At 38.6% G+C, this 19,231-nt stretch overlaps 2 protein-coding genes across 4 annotated transcripts in view; one reads left to right on the top strand and one right to left on the bottom strand.

Moving 5' to 3' along the window:
• Positions 1–5,308, top strand: part of mitfb (melanocyte inducing transcription factor b) — a 41,466-nt gene extending 36,158 nt beyond the window's left edge. For both annotated transcript variants that reach the window (XM_047373916.1, XM_047373924.1), the window contains 3 exons: positions 1,784–1,859; positions 3,018–3,165; positions 4,051–5,308. In XM_047373916.1, coding sequence (XP_047229872.1) covers positions 1,784–1,859; positions 3,018–3,165; positions 4,051–4,449 — 623 coding nt within the window. In that variant the 3' untranslated portion in view covers positions 4,450–5,308. The remainder of the gene's footprint in view (positions 1–1,783; positions 1,860–3,017; positions 3,166–4,050) is intronic.
• The window catches only part of LOC124873357 (2-epi-5-epi-valiolone synthase-like), a 44,731-nt gene extending 26,552 nt beyond the window's left edge, over positions 1–18,179 (bottom strand). Inside the window, exons 1-5 of one of the 2 annotated variants that reach the window (XM_047373936.1) lie at positions 17,943–18,179; positions 12,451–13,081; positions 11,101–11,340; positions 10,577–10,829; positions 10,393–10,470 (exon numbers count right to left, since the gene is read on the bottom strand). In XM_047373936.1, coding sequence (XP_047229892.1) covers positions 10,393–10,470; positions 10,577–10,829; positions 11,101–11,340; positions 12,451–13,081; positions 17,943–18,067 — 1,327 coding nt within the window. In that variant the 5' untranslated portion in view covers positions 18,068–18,179. The remainder of the gene's footprint in view (positions 1–10,392; positions 10,471–10,576; positions 10,830–11,100; positions 11,341–12,450; positions 13,082–17,942) is intronic. The other variant, XM_047373944.1, reaches the window with a different exon arrangement.
• Positions 18,180–19,231: the final 1,052 nt, after the last annotated feature.

Genomic DNA, 19,231 nt, shown 5'->3' with positions numbered 1-19,231 from the left:
GTGGGAGATTTCATGGCTAAATTGGACCAGCCTGGTAGCCAGTCTTCATTGATTGCACATTGCACCAGTAAGAGCAGAGTGTGAAGGTTCAATTAACAGGGTAAGAGCACAGTTTTGCTCAAAATATTGAAATGCACACAACATTATGGGTGACATACCAGAGTTCAAAAGAGGACAAATTGTTGGTGCACGTCTTGCTGGCGCATCTGTGACCAAGACAGCAAGTCTTTGTGATGTATCAAGAGCCACGGTATCCAGGATAATGTCAGCATACCACCAAGAAGGACGAACCACATCCAACAGGATTAACTATGGACGCAAGAGGAAGCTGTCTGAAAGGGATGATCGGGTGCTAACCCGGATTGTCTCCAAAAAACATAAAACCACGGCTGCTCAAATCACGGCAGAATTAAATGTGCACCTCAACTCTCCTGTTTCCACCAGAACTGTCCGTCAGGAGCTCCACAGGGTCAATATACACGGCCGGGCTGCTATAGCCAAACCTTTGGTCACTCATGCCAATGCCAAACGTCGGTTTCAATGGTGCAAGGAACGCAAATCTTGGGCTGTGGACAATGTGAAACATGTGTTGTTCTCTGATGAGTCCACCTTTACTGTTTTCCCCACATCCGAGAGAGTTACGGTGTGGAGAAGCCCCAAAGAAGCATACCACCCAGACTGTTGCATGCCCACAGTGAAGCATGGGGGTGGATCAGTGATGGTTTGGGCTCCCAACATCTGTGTCACCAGAATAACTTCCTTAATATTTTTTTTAAAACATAGCAGCAAGGAATGGAAACAGATGTGGTTGTTTGAAAGGAAGTTAAAATTCTTATATGCAACCAAATGACAGCTGAGTGCTACTGGCCTTTTTTCACAGAACAAGACAAGAAATAGTAGCTAAATAAAAAGGAAAGGCATTCAGCAAAGCTCACATGTTTGGGAATCTAAACCCTAGATGGCTTCTTTAATGATATATAGCCCTTCTATGTGGGGCACCTGCTCCCCCACTCTACATGCTGTTCCGCTTTCTCCTTCATGTGGCTAGATACAACAAAATGAGTCACTACTGCAGCTAATTATAGTACACAGAGAGGGCCTATTTATAGAGTTGTTTCGATTGAAGTTCATAAAATAACCTGTAAATGTCAGCAGATGTTTTGTACTGACAGAGGACACAAAAAGGTAAACAACACATTTTCTTCCAGAAGGATCTGTATCCTAATGACTTGCAGAAACTTCAGTGGTCTGGCTGCTGACTCCCTGCTTAAGTTATCTGTTGTAGTATGAACTGATCATCCAGCTTTGGGTTTTTCTTTTTTTTTAATGAGATTTTATTTGTTTCATACTCTGGGATCAAAAAGTGTTTTGGTGTTGTTAGTAGTGGAAGAGAAATCTGTCCTCTTCATGTTCATAATTTTCTGCCTATTTTCTTGTTTAGAAGAAATTTGGGGAAGTAAGAGTGCCCATTGTCCTTTTCTGAATTGCCAATGAGTGGTCATACATCCATTTGACAACTTTTTGTTAAGTAGATATTTTTTTTAAAGAGAACGATGAATTTTCTGTTGGCTTTCAGGTTCCGGTTGTATACACAAAGTCATCTTACTTATAGTGCTTTACAAATTTCTTACATATTTTAAAATTAGAAAGAACCATTGGTGATTTTCTTTGACTTGTTTTACATATTTTAAAGCTTTTTGGGTTTTCTAACTCTAAATTTGAATATTTTCCCTTTAATTAAATAGTGGAGCTATGTTTGTTTATTTCTTTGCTTGTTCTGCAGTTGAAAGAAGACGACGGTTTAACATCAACGATCGTATCAAGGAGTTGGGAACTTTGATTCCAAAATCCAGTGACCCGTAAGTTTCCCATTCCTATGATGATTTTCCTTCAGAATGCTTGGAAAAATAAACTAGGGTTCATGCTTTCTTCAGGTGTCACATAATTGTACTCTTATAAAATATCTCTTTCTGACACTATCAACATAAAATAAATTAAAAGCTTAACCTATTTTTAGACTGAATTCCTTCACTATTTCTTCAGTATTGCTTCCTTTTCATTACAAAGTTCCATCTTTGTGTTGCTATCTCTGTAGAAGAAAATCAAGGAGAGATTTTTATGAGGAGACCCACAAGGGGAATTTTGTACCAAAAACACTTTAACATCTGAAGCTATGCACTTGATTTGTGTAACTGATAAATTATTCTATTAGCTGCAGCTGAACTTTAAAACTACACATTGGTGTATTTGTTAACCCATGTTCTGCTTGAAGGCTAAATGTGATCTTTAATAAGTATAGCTGCACAGTTGTCTTTGATTTACCCAAAATATTAAAAAGGTTTGTAGTTGTTTGATACTCTGATAGAGGCATTTTCATTTGATTTCCAGGTGGTCCCAGCCTCCTCTGTTGACTGTTCATATATTTCTATACTGACAAACCCACTTCACTTGGAAGTTGCCACTCACAAAGTGTAGTAGTTTCTGTAGTTGTAACTGTAAAGAGTTGATACTGTATCTGTGATCCATAATTTGCTGCATAATTTTTCATTTTAGCGTTTCAATTAAGAGCTCATAACTGTGGCCTAAAGAGCAGCTTTCCTCATTATTTGGGGTGTTTATTTTATCTGTTGAAATGTAAATGTAATAATCATTAGTATATCTTTTCCAGTGTGGAGGTAAAAAGTTTTTTTTCTTCATATAATTCCCTTTCTCTCATATAATCCTTTTTGTGGAAAAAAATATATTGCACTCAATCCTCACGTCTTACTTCTTTGCTCTGCAATGTTACAATGCTGTCTTTGGATCAGTAAAGCCAATAGCAGCTCTGAAGCACACCTTGTGATTTCGCTAACATTTTAGAGGTTTATAATATAAAACATTGTCATCAGATGTCTTTAAACACTAAACTCTGGTAATTTGTATCTTAAATTATCAAGTTGAGAATGTTGATTGACATTAAAATGTCGTACCACAGGTAGTGCTAGAAACAGAAATGATGGCATCTTTGTGATTTTTAGAGACATGCGCTGGAACAAAGGCACCATCCTGAAAGCATCAGTGGACTATATCCGAAAGCTGCAGCGGGAGCAGCAGAGGGCCAAAGAGCTGGAGAACCGCCAGAAGAAGCTGGAGCACGCCAACCGACATTTGATGCTCAGAATACAGGTATATACGTTCAGAATACATTAAGAGAACTGAGTAATAGCAATGGTGGCATCTACATAAAATATGTGTAAACCTGTACTGTGCATTGCAAAAGTATTCATACTTCTTTTACAAACAGAAACTTAAATTTATTTTATTAGGATTTGATATGACAGACCAACAGAACATAGAGCATAATTGTAGGGTGGAATGAAAATAATACATCATTTCTGTCTTTCTCTTTTTTAAGAAATGAAATTTGAAAAACTTTCCATATTTGTATTCAGTCCCCCTTTATTCTCACCCTTTGAAGAAACCATCTGTACAATGATGGTGGCTCCAACATGTTGTAGAGATGCTTTACGTCAACACAGACAAGGAGGCTGGCCAGAGTTGATGTGAATATAGATGGAGTTAAATACATTGCAACCCTGGGAGAAAATCTGTTCGAGGCTCCAAAATACTTGAGACTCGTGGAGATTTCCCCCTTCTGCAGGACACATTCCCCCAACAATTAATTTGTGGCAAGACTTGGAAATTGATGCTGACAGAGGCATTCCATCTTATCTGACTGTGTTTGAGCACTGGGCAAACATTACAGTCTCTAGAGACTTGCAGCTGCAATTACAGTAAAATGTGTTTCCACAAATGCATGCCACACATTTCCCATTTTCATTTATAAAAATGTTGTTAAACCAGGTCTCCATTTCTTTCCACTGCACACTATGGGCTACTTTGTGTTGGTCTATCACATAAAATCCTAAGAAAATATATTAATGTTTGTGGGTGTAATGTCTCTTTGAAGAGCAACTCTGCTAATTTGTTTCACAGATGGATTTGACTGACACATAAAGGCCACAAAAACCCTTAGTCACTCCTGTGTGTGTAAATGACTGTGAATTGCAGGAGTTGGAGATGCATGCTCGGGCTCACGGTCTGGCCATCACATCCTCAGCACTCTGCTCTGCTGAAGTTGGGGTGCGGCCCATCAAGCAGGAGCCCGCTTTGGAGGACTGTCACCAAGACCAGTACACGCTTCACCCCCATCACCAACACCACCACGCCTGCACTCCTGAGCAACCCAGCACCCTGGAGCTAAAGGAAGGTCCCTCCAACTTCCCTGAGGGCCACTACATCGGCATTCACAACAAAGCTGGTTCCAAACTCAATGACATCCTCATGGAAGACAACTTATCACCTGTCAGAGGTGGGGACCCTTTGCTCTCTTCCGTCTCCCCAGACGCTTCAAAGGACAGCAGTCGCAAGAGCAGTTTCAGCATGGATGAGAATGAAGAGGATTGTTAGCGCTCCCTAGTGTGATATACACCTCCCCCGTATCTTTAATCCCTCCATCTTGCCAGAAAATAAGAGGCTAACACCGCTGCAAATCTTCTTTGTTATTTTTTTTTTTTTTTTACCTTTCTTCTCATTTTTGTTTACATGTTGTGTTTCCTCCATTTTTATTCTTCTTTTCTATCATTTTTGTCTTTCCAAGCCTATAACCTTGATTACAAGGACTTATGCGAAAGTATTTTCTTTAATCAGTGCTTTGATGACAATGAGTTACAAAAAATAGATGTTTTTATATTTGAAAACTATACATTTATCTTTCGATAGAGATTAGATCGAGTTTTTTTCTATTGATTCCAAAGAATCTGGGGAAACTATAAATCACAGTCAGCGGTTTAGATATTTGTGGTGAGTTAAACACTTATTTGAAAATCAGCAATAATAGAAGGAAGGATATTTATTACTATAGTGCTTTACACTCCTTGTGTCTTAGATTGAACTTGAATGTGCCGATGCCTTATTATGAAGTTTGTACATCATTGTTGTATTGCTATGCACACATTATCTGATTCCCTGTCAGTCTTCCAGTTGAAATTACTTGCTTGATAGATATTAATCATTTGTAAACTGTATCCTATTTATGACTCTTTATAGACATAATTTTATCTAAACATTCCCCTGAAAAATGTATTTATACAAAAAAGCGTAGAGAGAAACTGAAATGATACATAAACAATTAACTACCCAAAAACTCCTTTGAGATACAGGGGTTGGACAATGAAACTGAAAAACCTGTCATTTTAGTGTGGGAGGTTTCATGGCTAAATTGGACCAGCCTGGTAGCCAGTCTTCATTGATTGCACATTGCACCAGTAAGAGCAGAGTGTGAAGGTTCAATTGGCAGGGTAAGAGCACAGTTTTGCTCAAAATATTGAAATGCACACAACATTATAGGTGACATACCAAAGTTCAAAAGAGGACAAATTGTTGGTGCACGTCTTGCTGGCGCATCTGTGACCAAGACAGCAAGTCTTTGTGATGTATCAAGAGCCATGGTATCCAGGATAATGTCAGCATACCACCAAGAAGGAAGAACCACATCCAATAGGATTAACTGTGGACGCAAGAGGAAGCTGTCTGAAAGGGATGTTCGGGTGCTAACCCGGATTGTATCCAAAAAACATAAAACCACGGCTGACCAAATCACGGCAGAATTAAATGTGCACCTCAACTCTCCCGTTTCCACCAGAACTGTCCGTCGGGAGCTCCACAGGGTCAATATACACGGCCGGGCTGCTATAGCCAAACCTTTGGTCACTCACGCCAATGCCAAATGTTGGTTTCAATGGTGCAAGGAGCGCAAATCTTGGGCTGTGGACAATGTGAAACATGTATTGTTCTCTGATGAGTCCACCTTTACTGTTTTCCCCACATCCGGGAGAGTTACGGTATGGAGAAGCCCCAAAGAAGCGTACCCCTCAGACTGTTGCATGCCCAGAGTGAAGCATGGGGATGGATCAGTGAAGGTTTCGGCTGCCATATCATGGCATTCCCTTGGCCCAATACTTGTGCTAGATGGGCACGTCACTGCCAAGGACTACCGAACCAATCTTGAGGACCATGTGCATCCAATGGTTCAAACATTGTATCCTGAAGGCGGTGCCGTGTATCAGGATGACAATGCACCAATACACACAGCAAGACTGGTGAAAGATTGGTTTGATTAACATGAAAGTGAAGTTGAACATCTCCCATGGTCTGCACAGTCACCAGATCTAAATATTATTGAGCCACTTTGGGGTGTTTTGGAGGAGCGAGTCAGGAAACGTTTTCCTCCACCAGGATCACGTAGTGACCTGGCCACTATTCTGCAAGAAGAATGGCTTAAAATCCCTCTGACCACTGTGCAGGACTTATATATGTCATTCCCAAGACGAATTGACGCTGTATTGGCTGCAAAAGGAGGCCCTACACCATACTAATAAATTCTTGTGGTCTAAAACCAGGTGTTTCAGTTTCATTGTCCAACCCCTGTATTTAAAATCCAACACTTTTATTTAGTATTATGAGAAATAATCCACCTTAAAGAAAGAGAGACTAAGTTTCAGCATATGCCTTTTAACTACAAAGTGTTCCTTATTCTCACCGGGTGTAATTAATTTCTTACTGCCAAAACCACAAAAATACTAAATAATCAAACCAAATTGTCTAGAAAAAAACCAAAAAATTACAAGACTCAATTAAATTCTAGGGAGCAATGATCTTACACACAGGATTGTTAAAGATATCTTAGCATACAGTAATAAAACAATGCAGAGGTGTTACTCTCTATCCTCTGATTTTATTTTATATTAGTTATATCTATACTACTTCAGTAACATTTTACATTCAGGGTGTCTTTCTTTTCAACATGTACATTTTTTATAATGCTAAGGAGTATAAGGAGACAGATTTTGTATGAAATGCATGACATTGTCCAAACACTGGAATAACCTCTGTGAACAGATGTATAGATTGTTAGGCTTTTTGTGCCGAGACGTAAATTTAACTTGACATATTTGGCTTGTGACATGCAAACACATTATTTTACTTAAGAGTAGAGCAACTAAGGTACACAAATGCATAACCATGTGCCATTACTGATATCTCTGATACACCGCAGTCTCCGTTTTGTCAAACTATGCAATGTTTGAAGTTGTGCCAGTGACGCAACATGTCTTGAAATTATGTCATTTATGAAGTAGCTTTAGACTGATAATTAGTTACCATTTCATTTAAGTGCCTTCTGTTACCATGGAGATATATGAGGACTGATGCAATATTTTGTGGCTGATTATGCTGGTATTTGCTTTATAGACTAAAACATTAGGTGCTGAAATCCCCCAAAAGTGACAGAAAATTACTTTTGGTCAGTGTGAAAGAACAAAACAATGTCTCCTAAATTCAAGAACCACAACAAATGATTTGCTATATTACTACAGTGCAAAGTGTTCGGTATTAAATAAAAAATAAAATATCTTAGTAAATTAGTAAGTACATTTGATTAAATATAGCACCTTCAGATGAAAATGACAAACTGCTTAAGAAAGAGCATAAATATTAAAATGTGATTTTGTTAAAACATAATTAAAAAGACAAAGAGTCAAATAAATGACAGATAATCAATAACAATATTATTATAGTATAGATTACAGACTTTACATTACAGAAAACTGTAATTTATTTCTACAGTAAGTAATTTGCTTTGTTCCTAGATGCAAAAAATATTTTTTTATGGCCACAAAGTCTCATACTTTAACTTTGGTAACAAAAAAACAAAAATAGCTAGCTTGTACTTATGAGCTAGACCAACAGTGCCAAAGGAAACAAGTTACCTTTACAAAAAGTAACCTCCCCGAGCAAAATTTTGTTGAAAAGACATAGAAAAGACAACACTGCCTCTGTCTAAAGAGCAAGATGTTGAAGAATAAAACAGGAAAGGATCCCTACATCAAAACATCTAATAGTATTGTGTTTGAAAAGTTTAAATGAACCAACAAAAAGATCAAAATCTCATTAACAATTTGGGTGCTGATATTTTATTTTGGTCGAGACACCACCTTTAACTACTAACCCACCTGAACAAAATATTAATAAAACAACTTATAAAAAGATAAATTTCTTCTAACAATGTTAAAACACTGACATCAGCATAAAGATATCAATTAATGTGGTTTGAAAGGTCAAGATTGAAGAAAGAAGCAAAATAAGCTTCAAGGTTTAATGTTTTTGTTTAGGCTAAATTTGGAAAATACGCCAAATTTTCTACATATATTTTAACAGATATTTTCTTGGCTAAATAAAGACAAAGACTGGCCGACCTGAAATGGCCTTAAATAAGATGTCCACGGAAAAACAAGTTTGGAGGGATAAAAGAAACTGAAGAGTTTATTCGAAGATTAGCAGTATAAACCACCAGAGTAGCTTGCTAAAACTACATGAGAAGTATTTTTCAAATAAAAAGTTTCATTGTGGGAAATTTATAGCAATGAAAATAGTGTATATGGGATTCAGCCATGGCCACTTTGTTTTGAGTACCACTAACAGGTAAACATTTCTGGATTTTGGTAAAACGTTTTTATGAACTGCTTGGCAATAATATGGCCCTTTTCCACTGGTCCCTACTCAGCATGGTTCGGCACGACTCTACTCACTTTTTAGGCTATTCCATTTTTAATGGTTAACCAGACGCAGTTCCACGCAATGTCATAAGACTGTCAGTCACTGATTGGGTAGGGGGCGTCGTCACTACTCACAGCTTACATTTTATAATAATAAATATCCTCAAATGTTAATTCATACACTGGGCTTAGTGTGTATATTACCACTATAGCAAGCTAGCATTAGGCACCGCTAGCTTGAGCAGCAGTCTACAGCTGTCAATGGCCGCTTTGCCATTGACCATCCAACCTACGTTAAGATGGTACTCAATTTTGATAGAAAACTTACCAAACCGTATAGAGCATAGCTGACCCGACCCGACTCGAGTAGAGTTGATACTAATGGAAAAGGGCCGATAGACCAGTGGGCCAGAAAATATTATACCTTCTTAGTTGAATTTGTTTGCTAATTTGAATCGTGACCAAATATCTTTGAACTTAAAGACCATTTCCACTAAGCTCATTTATAGCATCCTTTTTACTCCCAGTTAGCAAATGTTTGCATAGATGACTACATTAGCTTAGTTAGAGTGTGCAAGCTGGTTTTAGCATTTAGCTTAAAAAAAGACTATAACACAACTGAACCTGTTTGTTGTTTTTAAATATATTATACATATTTATTTATTACTGAACACCTTTAAACTTAATATATTGATGTTGTGTATTTGTTCCTACAATTAGACCGAACATTTTAAATCTTTCTGACTGTTGAATGAATGTAGTTGAGCAATTGTTTTCCAACAATGAGAGATGCAGTATATAGCTACAAACTATAACTTACAAGTTTTGAGCTGCTGATGATCACTTTCATAATACATACAAGAAACAAGAGACTTGATGCTAATATGTGAAATAGTTTGTGTAAAAACTAATTGTTTGTTTAAGATTATGAACGACATCACTCGTAGGATAACTTATTTTTTAAATTTTGTCACATTTTAATGTGCATCACACAGTGTTACAATCTACTGAGTACACTCTGTACCAATTCATTAAAAGCCAGTAAAAAAAGCTTGTGAACAGAGTCACTGCCGATGGACCCTTATGATTGTAAGATGTATGGTAATAAGATTAATACAAAATCTTTAAACCATGAGCAGGTAGCTCTAAGTTCAAAGGTTGTGTGTTGCACTTAGATATATTTTGGTGTATTTTATTTTATCTTGGTATCTTGAGTGTCTGCACAAGTTTATTCCTGTGGCTCATAAAGTGTTCTACTAATGTTTTTTATTGTCACAGTTAAGAGATAAATGTTTCAATACTTCCTGTTCCCACTGTTTTCCGATTAGTTAACTCACGGTCATCGGTACTCAATGTTAAACTACTGTGTTAGAAATATTAAAAGATTTATTTGAACTTTTCTTCTCTCTGTCTTTTCCCTACAATTTTAAACATATTATACATCCAATAATTTGAACCAAGAAAAATATACTTCTTTACTGCCCAGATGCTATATAAGGAAAATGTCCTCCAACAATTCCTAAACTATTTTATTTATAGGGTGTATACATGGATGGACTACAAACTTTGTTAAACAAAAGGAAACGTGGGTTATAGTTGTGGAACTTTAACATGTTCTATACAGATGTATTTTATAACATTACAAATATTTTTCTGTAAGACTAACATGTAAATCATAAATAAAGTATTCTTAGGGTTATAATTGTTATCATCATGTAATAATTTGGAACATTTCTTCAACATGTAAAGACACACAAAATTTGCGATTTTAGTTATTATTAATTTCTTCATTTATTACCAAAAGAAGAAAGTTCTTCAGTCCATTTCTGAAACGCTTGGCAGATGACATCATCTTCTATCATGTCATGGAAGATTTCTATAAGATTAATAACATGTAATGAAAATGTAGCAATTTATTAATAATGTTACTAATAGTGGTAATTAAATGCTTGACAGAAGACAGACAGAACTTATTGTTTTACCAGCTCTTCCGAGTCCTGTTGGTAGAGGCATCCTCACAGAGCCAGCCGAGTGCTTCAGACGCTCCCTGAGAGATTTCTGCACCAATGCCAGGGAGCACTCTTCGTGCCACACAGGTAGCTCCAGTCCCAGCATACACTGAATAATGCGGTCCTTCTCATCGTTTGTCAGAAGCCCCTTTTGTTGGGCCACATAGACCATAAAGGACATATCGATGTTGACTGCCTCCCCATGAAGCAGTGCCGGCAAAACTTTCTGTGTGGTCAGAAAAGTTGGAAACTCTTCACTTGAGCTCATCCTTGAAAATCAAGATAGATGCACAGTTTGCAAATGCATAACTGTCTATATTTTCACACAGAAGACATGAGTTTTACATATTTTGTGACATGTACAGTATATCACAAAATATATATATCATATGTATATATGAATTGTTTTTGTCTTATTTTTTGTTTCAACATTTTCCCTTGATTATGGACATGCTTTGTTAGGTTGCGTTATGCTACAGTAAAAACTATTCCTTTACCATTTCTAGCTCAGGGCTGATAAGGTGCCCGAAATCCACCAGCCGATCCAGATCATCCTCCCACAAATTTGGAGCCAGTTCCTCTAGCATTGTTTCTATGGCGATGCGCATGGATGCTGCAGTGCTGTCTTCCATTTCAGAGCCACTACAAGTTTTTGAGGGCTGCAGCTTGGCATGTAACAGTTTACTGCCATTCACCTCAAGCAGCTCAAACAGGCCAAGGTGCTTCATCAGGGCCATCTGAAATCATTGAATCATTACTCGCAATATTGAAGCTGAATATTAAATGAAAACAGGTATAAAAACGAAATTTTGATGCAGTACAACTTGGGGCAAACATACATGCTTAACTTAGTTAAGCATGTATTACAACTTATGTTAGTTTTTTAGTACATGCAGCAAATCACAACAAATAAACCAAAAGTAGCAAAAGCTGTAAGAGGAAAACTATTTTCTGAGCTCACAAACAAGTCTGTTTGTTGGAATACAAAAGTATGGAAGTTTGCAACTAATTAATTAACTTGGCATTAAAAAAATAATTATGAAAGTGCTGAAACCCTAAGTTGCTTTAAATCAAGATGAAAAACGTATTTGTTTAGTGGCCTTTGACTGTGCTATCTAAACATTATTAATGTTTTCAGTCCAACTTTCCTTTCATTTTCTTATCAATCATTTTTTCATAATTGTTTTTATTTTTTTATCTTTTTATTTTGATCTTATCATTTTATTTAATTAAGTTTTATTCTCTTTAATTATTTGTGTTCATTAATTATCTAATTACCTTTATGCCACTGTAATGTACATTTCCTATTATGTCTCTTTTGGTTTTTCATGTACAGGACTTTGAATTGTCTTGGTACAAATTCTACTAATAAAATGTATTGTATAAAATTATATATTAACAAGAAATATTCATTGAATTTAGTACATTATTAAATTAAATATCTTGCCGCAAGGTGTTTCTGCATTGCTTAACTAATTTAAGTTTTACAAGACAGTGGTAGTTTGGGTGAGATAACAAAAATAAGCTGAATATGTTTCAATGAATAATAAGCTCTTTTTGGAATAAAATCACGCAAACAGAGGTTATTTCAGTACGCCAGAAAGGCAGAATCACGATGCTTAAAACTTGTTTGATTCAGTGAATTGAGAGTTATCATAAAAACTCTCCGATGCTGGCTTTAAAATTTTGTGGAGGGCTAGGGTTGGTTCATATATATATATATATATATATATATATATATATATATATATATATATATATATATATATATATATATATATATATATATATATTAAAGACGATCTACATGCAGGTAGTTTATCAAATGCCCATGCTGAGACAAGCACCTTTAACATCTCTGCAAATCCATTAGAAATCTGCCGTAGAGGCAGAGTTTGGAAGAATGAGCTGTCTAAAAATGTTGCCACTGGCGGAACATAGGTTCCCAGCTTGTTTTTCCCTCCGGCAAAGTTGACCCCTGTTTTTGCCCCAACGCTGGCGTCAACGTAAGACAGCAGAGTGGTCGGCACCCGGATGTATGGCGTCCTTCGTCGATAGAGAGATGCTGCCAGACCAACCACATCCAAACAGACTCCACCTCCGAGCGCGATGATTGGCTCAGAACGTCTGTCAATCCCCAAATGGTGAACTTCCTCCAGAATCTTCGTCACTAACTCCATGCTCTTGTTCTCCTCAGTGGTGGTCAGAGGAAGAATCTTGTAAATGACACCCCTCTCATCAAAGTACTGAGAGACCTTAGAGCCGTACAGCTCGTGTACAGTTTTATCAATGACAATAAAGCGCTTGACAGGTTTGGAGTTACTCGTGGTGTCTTTAAGTTCTTCATCTCCTAGATGGCCCCAGAGCAAAGTGTCATTCCTGGGGTCCAGTAGGTCTTTACACTGAATAACTCTGTAGGTAAAAACAATAGGGCTCACCACCGTCCAACATACTCCTTGGTCCGTCTTGTTCTCATAGCTGAAGGTAATTCACAATAAAGTAAAAAAAACAAAAAAAATGGATTCAGTGTATGAGCATCATGCTATTTTGCAGACTGTAAACTTTGGGTTTCTACATTACACAACACTACTTTCTCTTTTGTGGATTTTTGCTTAAATATCCTTGTGTGAATGTATAACATAGAGTTTTGATTTAGACTGGTGGCTCAACTACAAAGTACCACCCTAACTCTTCTGTGCTTATGTAAGACTGGATTTTTATCTAAACACAACCCATTACTCCTCTTACATACTGTGTACATACTATGCTTTTTACTTCATTACAACTTGATGGACAGTCAAATAAAAGTAATGTACCATTGTCAAGTGCATGTCTCATCATGCATACAGAACACTCAATGTGTTAAATACCTCAAATCAAAAAACTACTGCAAAAATATTATAACGTAGTTATATAGATATAGTGTTTTTGCTACAACTTTTTTATGCAAGCTTGATGCAAAGAAATCCCTGAATCCTAATTGAATCTTAATTGTAAATTCAATGCACAGTTCTCCAGGCTTGGCCACCCTGTGGAGGAAGCTCATATCAGCCGCTTGTATCAGGGAACTCGTTCTTTCGGTCATGACAAAAAGTTCATGCCCATAGGTGAGGGTAGGAACATAGACCAACAAGTAAATCGAGAGCTTCACTTTTCGGCTCAGCTCTCTTCATGACAACGGGGCGGCACAGTTTCCGCATTACTACTGCAGCCTCACCAATCCATCTGTTGGTCTCGGCTCCATTCTCCACTCACTCATTAACAAGACCCTGAGGTACTTGAACTCCTCCACATGAGGCAGGAGCTCCCCTTCAACCTGAAGAGGGCTAATCACCCTTTTCGGTCGAGAACTATGGCCACGGACTTGGAGGAGCTGATTCTCATCCCAGCCACTTTACACTCGGCTGCAAACCAGTGCATGCTGTAGTAGTTCTTGGCTAAAGGAGGCCAGCAGGACCACTTCATCTGCAAAAAGAAGAAACAAAATCTGCTGGTCCCCAAACCAAACCCCTCCAGTCACCATGGGGAAGCACTGCTTCACCGGACTACTCCTTCTACCACCCAATAATGTCCCTAGTCGAAGTCAGCAGCTCCTCACCCCCACTGTAAACGGTGTTGGTGAAGCACTACTTCGCTCTCTGAGGCACTGGACAGTTTGCCAGAATCGCTTCGAGGCCGACCAGTAGTCCTTGTCCATGGCCTCTCCAAACTCCTCCGAGGCCCAAGTCTTTGCTTCTGCCACAGCCCGAGCTTCCCACCCCAGTGTCTCACAGTACCCATCAGCCACCTCAGGAGTCTCACAATCCAAACCACATCCGATAGGACTACTTCCTCAGCTTGACTGTTTCCTTTACTGCTGGCGTCAACCACCGGGTTCAGAGATTGCCACCACAACAGGCACCGCAGACCTTACGGCCACAGCTACGGATGGCAGCATTGACAATAGAGTCGGAGAACATTGTCCACTCGGACTTTATGTCTCCAACCTCCCCTGGAATCTGGTCAAAGCTCTCCCAGAGGTGGGAGTTGAATACATCCTGCCAGGGGTTCTCAGCATACCCTCACTATACAGTGCCTTGCGAAAGTATTCGGCCCCTTGAACTTTTCAACCTCTTGCCACATTTCAGGCTTCAAACATAAATATATAAAATTCTAATTTTTTGTGAAGAATCAACAACAAGTGGGACACTGTCATGAAGTGGAATTAAATTTATTGGATGTGTCAAACTTTTTTAACAAATAAAAAACTGATAAGTGGGGTGTGCAATATTATTCGGCCCCCTTGCATTAATACTTTGTAGCGCCACCCTTTGCTGCAATTACAGCTGCAAGTCCCTTGGGGTTTGTCTCTATCAGTTTTGCACATCAAGAGACTGAAATTCTTGCCCATTCTTCCTTGCAAAACAGCTCGAGCTCAGTGAGGTTGGATGGAGAGCGTTCGTGAACAGCAGTCTTCAGCTCGTTCCACAGACTCTCGATTGGATTCAGGTATGGACTTTGACTTGGCCATTCCAACACCTGGATACGTTTATTTGTGAAACATTCCATTGTAGATTTGGCTTTATGTTTTAGATCATTGTCTTGTTGGAAGATAAATCTCCGTCCCAGTCTCAGGTCTCTTGCAGACTCCAACAGGTTTTCTTCCAGAATGGTCCTGTATTTGGCCCCATCCATCTTCCCATCAATTTTGACCATCTTCCCTGTCTCTGCTGACGAAAAGCAGGCCCAAACCATGATGCTGCCACCACCATGTTTGACAGTGGGGATGGTGTGTTCAGGATGATGAGCTGTGTTGCTTTTACGCCCAACATATCGTTTTGCATTGTGGTCAAACAGTTCGATTTTGGTTTCATCTGACCAGAGCACCTTCTTCCACATGTTTGGTGTGTCTCCCAGGTGGCTTGTGGCAAACTTTAAACGAGACTTTTTATGGATATCTTTGAGAAATGGCTTTCTTCTTGCCACTCTTCCATAAAGGCTAGATTTGTGCAGTGTACGACTGATTGTTGTCCTATGGACAGACTCTCCCACCTCAGCTGTAGATCTCTGCAGTTCATCCAGAGTGATCATGGGCCTCTTGGCTGCATCTCTGATCAATCTTCTCCTTGTTCAAGATGAGAGTTTAGAGGGATGGTCGGGTCTTGGTAGATTTGCAGTTGTCTGATACTCCTTCCATTTCAATATGATTGCTTGCACAGTGCTCTTTGGGATGTTTAAAGCTTGGGAAATCTTTTTGTATCCAAATCTGGCTTTAAACTTCTCCACAACAGCATCTCAGACCTGCCTGGTGTGTTCCTTGGTCTTCATGATGCTCTCTGCACTTTGAACAGAACCCTGAGACTATCACAGAGCAGGTGCATTTATACGGAGACTTGATTACACACAGGTGGATTCTATTTATCATCATCAGTCATTTGGGACAACATTGGATCATTCAGAGATCCTCACTGAACTTCTGGAGTGAGTTTGCTGCACTGAAAGTAAAGGGGTCGAATAATATTGTACGCCCCACTTTTCAGTTTTTTATTTATTAAAAAAGTTTGACACATCCAATAAATTTAATTCCACTTCATGATTATGTCCCACTTGTTGATTCTTCACAAAAAATTTAAATTTTATATCTTTATGTTTGAAGCCTGAAATGTGGCAAGAGGTTGAAAAGTTCAAGGGGGCCGCATACTTTCGCAAGGCACTGTATGCTTGGTCCTGCCAAGTCTGTCCAGCTTCCTCCTCTTCCAGCGGATCCAGCTTACCACCAGGTGGTGATTGGTGGATAGCTCAGCCCCTCTCTTCACCCGATTGTTTAAGACTTGCAGCCAAAGGTCTGAAGACAATCTCCTGCCTAGGGTGTCCTGGTGCCAAGTGCACTGGTGAACACCATTGTCCATAATGAACACATGGTATTCATTATGGACAATCCGTGGCTGGCGCAGAAGTCCATTAATGAAACACCACTTGGTTTCAGATAGGGGAGTCCATTGCTCCCAATCTTGCTATCGCTATCATTTCCCACATGGGCAATGAAATGAGCTTCCTCCACAAGGCTGCTGGGCACTCACTTAGAGATAGGGGGAGGAGCTCGGCCATCCAGCAGGAGCTTGGAGCAGAGCCGCTGCTCCTCCACATCAAGAGGAGTCAATTAAGGTGGCTCGGGCATCTGTATTGGATGCCTTCTAGACGCCCTGGGAGGTGTTCCAGCCACACCCCACCGGAAGGAGGCCCAGGACACCCTTGGGAGAATATGTCTCTCGGCTGGCCTGGGAACGCCTTGGGTTCCCCCCGGAGGTGAGAGGGAGAGGGAAGAGGGAGAGGGAAGTCTGGGCACTTGTACTAAGTCTGCCGCCCCCGCGACCTGGTCCTGGATAAAGCGGAAGACAACGGGTACAAGTACTCCAGGCGTACTGAATTTCTTTTCCATTTTTGCTCTCGATTTGGTTGTTATTCAACTCAGTTTCTATTGTTGTACCAAACAGTATTTTGTACAGTGTGCGCTTTAAAATGAATAACGTGGTCATGTAAAGGACAAAGCATCAGGCCCGAAAAGGATCTCCTTTAGATGAATAATCTTTAGGAAAAAAGGAGAAAGATCAATCAAAGTCCTGACACATATGCATCATTATCTACAGTAAGTCAATCAATCTCTTTGGAAATCCTCTTTCCAACAATTTTTTCTACTATTTTTTGTCATATTGTGTTGTTATTGGATTTTATTTTTAATATAGATTCAACCCAAAAAATGGGAACAAACTTTGTTTTTGTGACAGTGTCTAGATCTGATTTAAAATTCTTTCTTAGCTTAACTTTCTCTATTCTGTGGATAAAATACTGCTTCTTTCTTTTAGTTTAGTTTCAGTTAAACTGCTTAAATAACCCAAATTCCATCAGAAAATGGGCAGCTACCTAACTCAAACTGCATGAAAAAAGCAACCAATGTCTAAAGAAAACCTTTGAAAGATCTGCACAAAGTCTAAGGAAATATATAATCAACATAATCTATACTATGGAGAAAATGTCCTCTTCTGGCATTGCTGTAAATATTTAACATTGTGTCACAGCAGCCTAAAATAGAAAGGTATTTCTACTCCCTCTGACTAATGTAGATATGAGTTTCTACTGTGTACAGGGGGCATAGAAGATAAACTAAATATAAGACAGAGACATACTTTAGGAAGGAAAGATGATCATCCTTCAGAAGGCATAACATTTTTCTGCCATTTTATTTTGTAAGGATGCCCAGATCTATCCTGTGAACTTCATTAACAATTATTATTTTCACTATATCAGTTTTGACTGAAGTTTAATTATTTATGTGAATAATTTTCATTCACCAGATACTTACATTTTAGCATCTGAAGATTTTCCCTCCTTCTGTTTGCACTGTCCAGTTTGTCGAGTCCAGGTTCCATTCACTTGAATCAGATTAAACTCTGTTCGACATGAACTGCTGCTGTTACTTGAAATCATGTTTCCGGAGCCACTGCCTTCCACATGTGCTCAGCGAACTCTGGTTTGCTTCATGAAGTGACTTACAGGCTGTCAGTGAACATGATCACAGCTAAAAGTACAGTACCCTCCACTCCAGCCAACTGCACAGGCTTGTATTTCAGTACCTGTTTTCTGTGCTCAGGCTTTTGTGAAACTTTATTATAAGCATGCAAATTTACAAGACTGGAGATACTGTATTTTAAAAATTTTGGAATTAATATAAAAATAATTATTTTCTGCATTCACTTCAGCAAATTAATTTTATGTAAAACTTGGCAAGAGAAGGGCCACATTATACTTTTAATATACCATGGGTATTTAATAGTTAACAACTACTATAGTATCAGCATCAGCAGAAATTTTGAGCTTGAACATTATCCAACTGGTGAGTATGCTACACATCCATCAGTTTCTGCCACTTTGTGTCGATATACTGCAGAGAGATTCAGGAAGTGCTGTTTAAATAGCTAACTGTCCTTATCCACTCTCTTACGCTGCCTTTGGGGTTAAAGCAGGCATTTTTAAAGCTGTGTCATTTGTGTTCCCAATTATGTTCATGTGTGTTGCTACTTTGTATGGAATCTCAGAAGGAGATAGAAATTAACCTTGTTAGATTACTGCAACAGTATCTTTACTGGTCTTTGTAAAAAGTCAATCAGGCAGCTGTAGCTCATCCTTCTGCTGCCGGGGTCCTGACCAACACCAGGAAAGTGGATTATCTCACACCAGTTCTTAAATCAGTGCACCAGCTCCCTGTTGAAAATGATGCTATTGGTCTATTAAACACTAAATGGTCTTGGCTTGAAATTAATTTCTGAGCTGATTGTTAAGTATGAACCATGTCCCTCAGGTCTTTAGAGACCTGCTTACTCATGATTTCCAGAACCAGAACACAAGGTAAGGTAGCATTTAGTTTTAAGGCATCTTAACTCTGGAACAAACTACCTGAAATGGGCAAAAACTGTTGGTTCTTTTTAATCAGGACTGAAAACATTTTTGTTTACTGCAGCTTTTGATCAATATGACTAATGAACATACTGAAACATTTTTCCTTTTATGCCTTTAATATCTGTACTTTAACATTTTTCCTTTATGCTGTTATTTTCTGTCTTTCCACTAATGTTCTGTAAAGAATCTTGGATT

This window comes from Girardinichthys multiradiatus, chromosome 1 (genome assembly GCF_021462225.1).
Source record: "Girardinichthys multiradiatus isolate DD_20200921_A chromosome 1, DD_fGirMul_XY1, whole genome shotgun sequence".
NCBI lineage: Eukaryota > Metazoa > Chordata > Actinopteri > Cyprinodontiformes > Goodeidae > Girardinichthys > Girardinichthys multiradiatus.
This window is presented reverse-complemented; position numbering and strand designations above follow the sequence as displayed.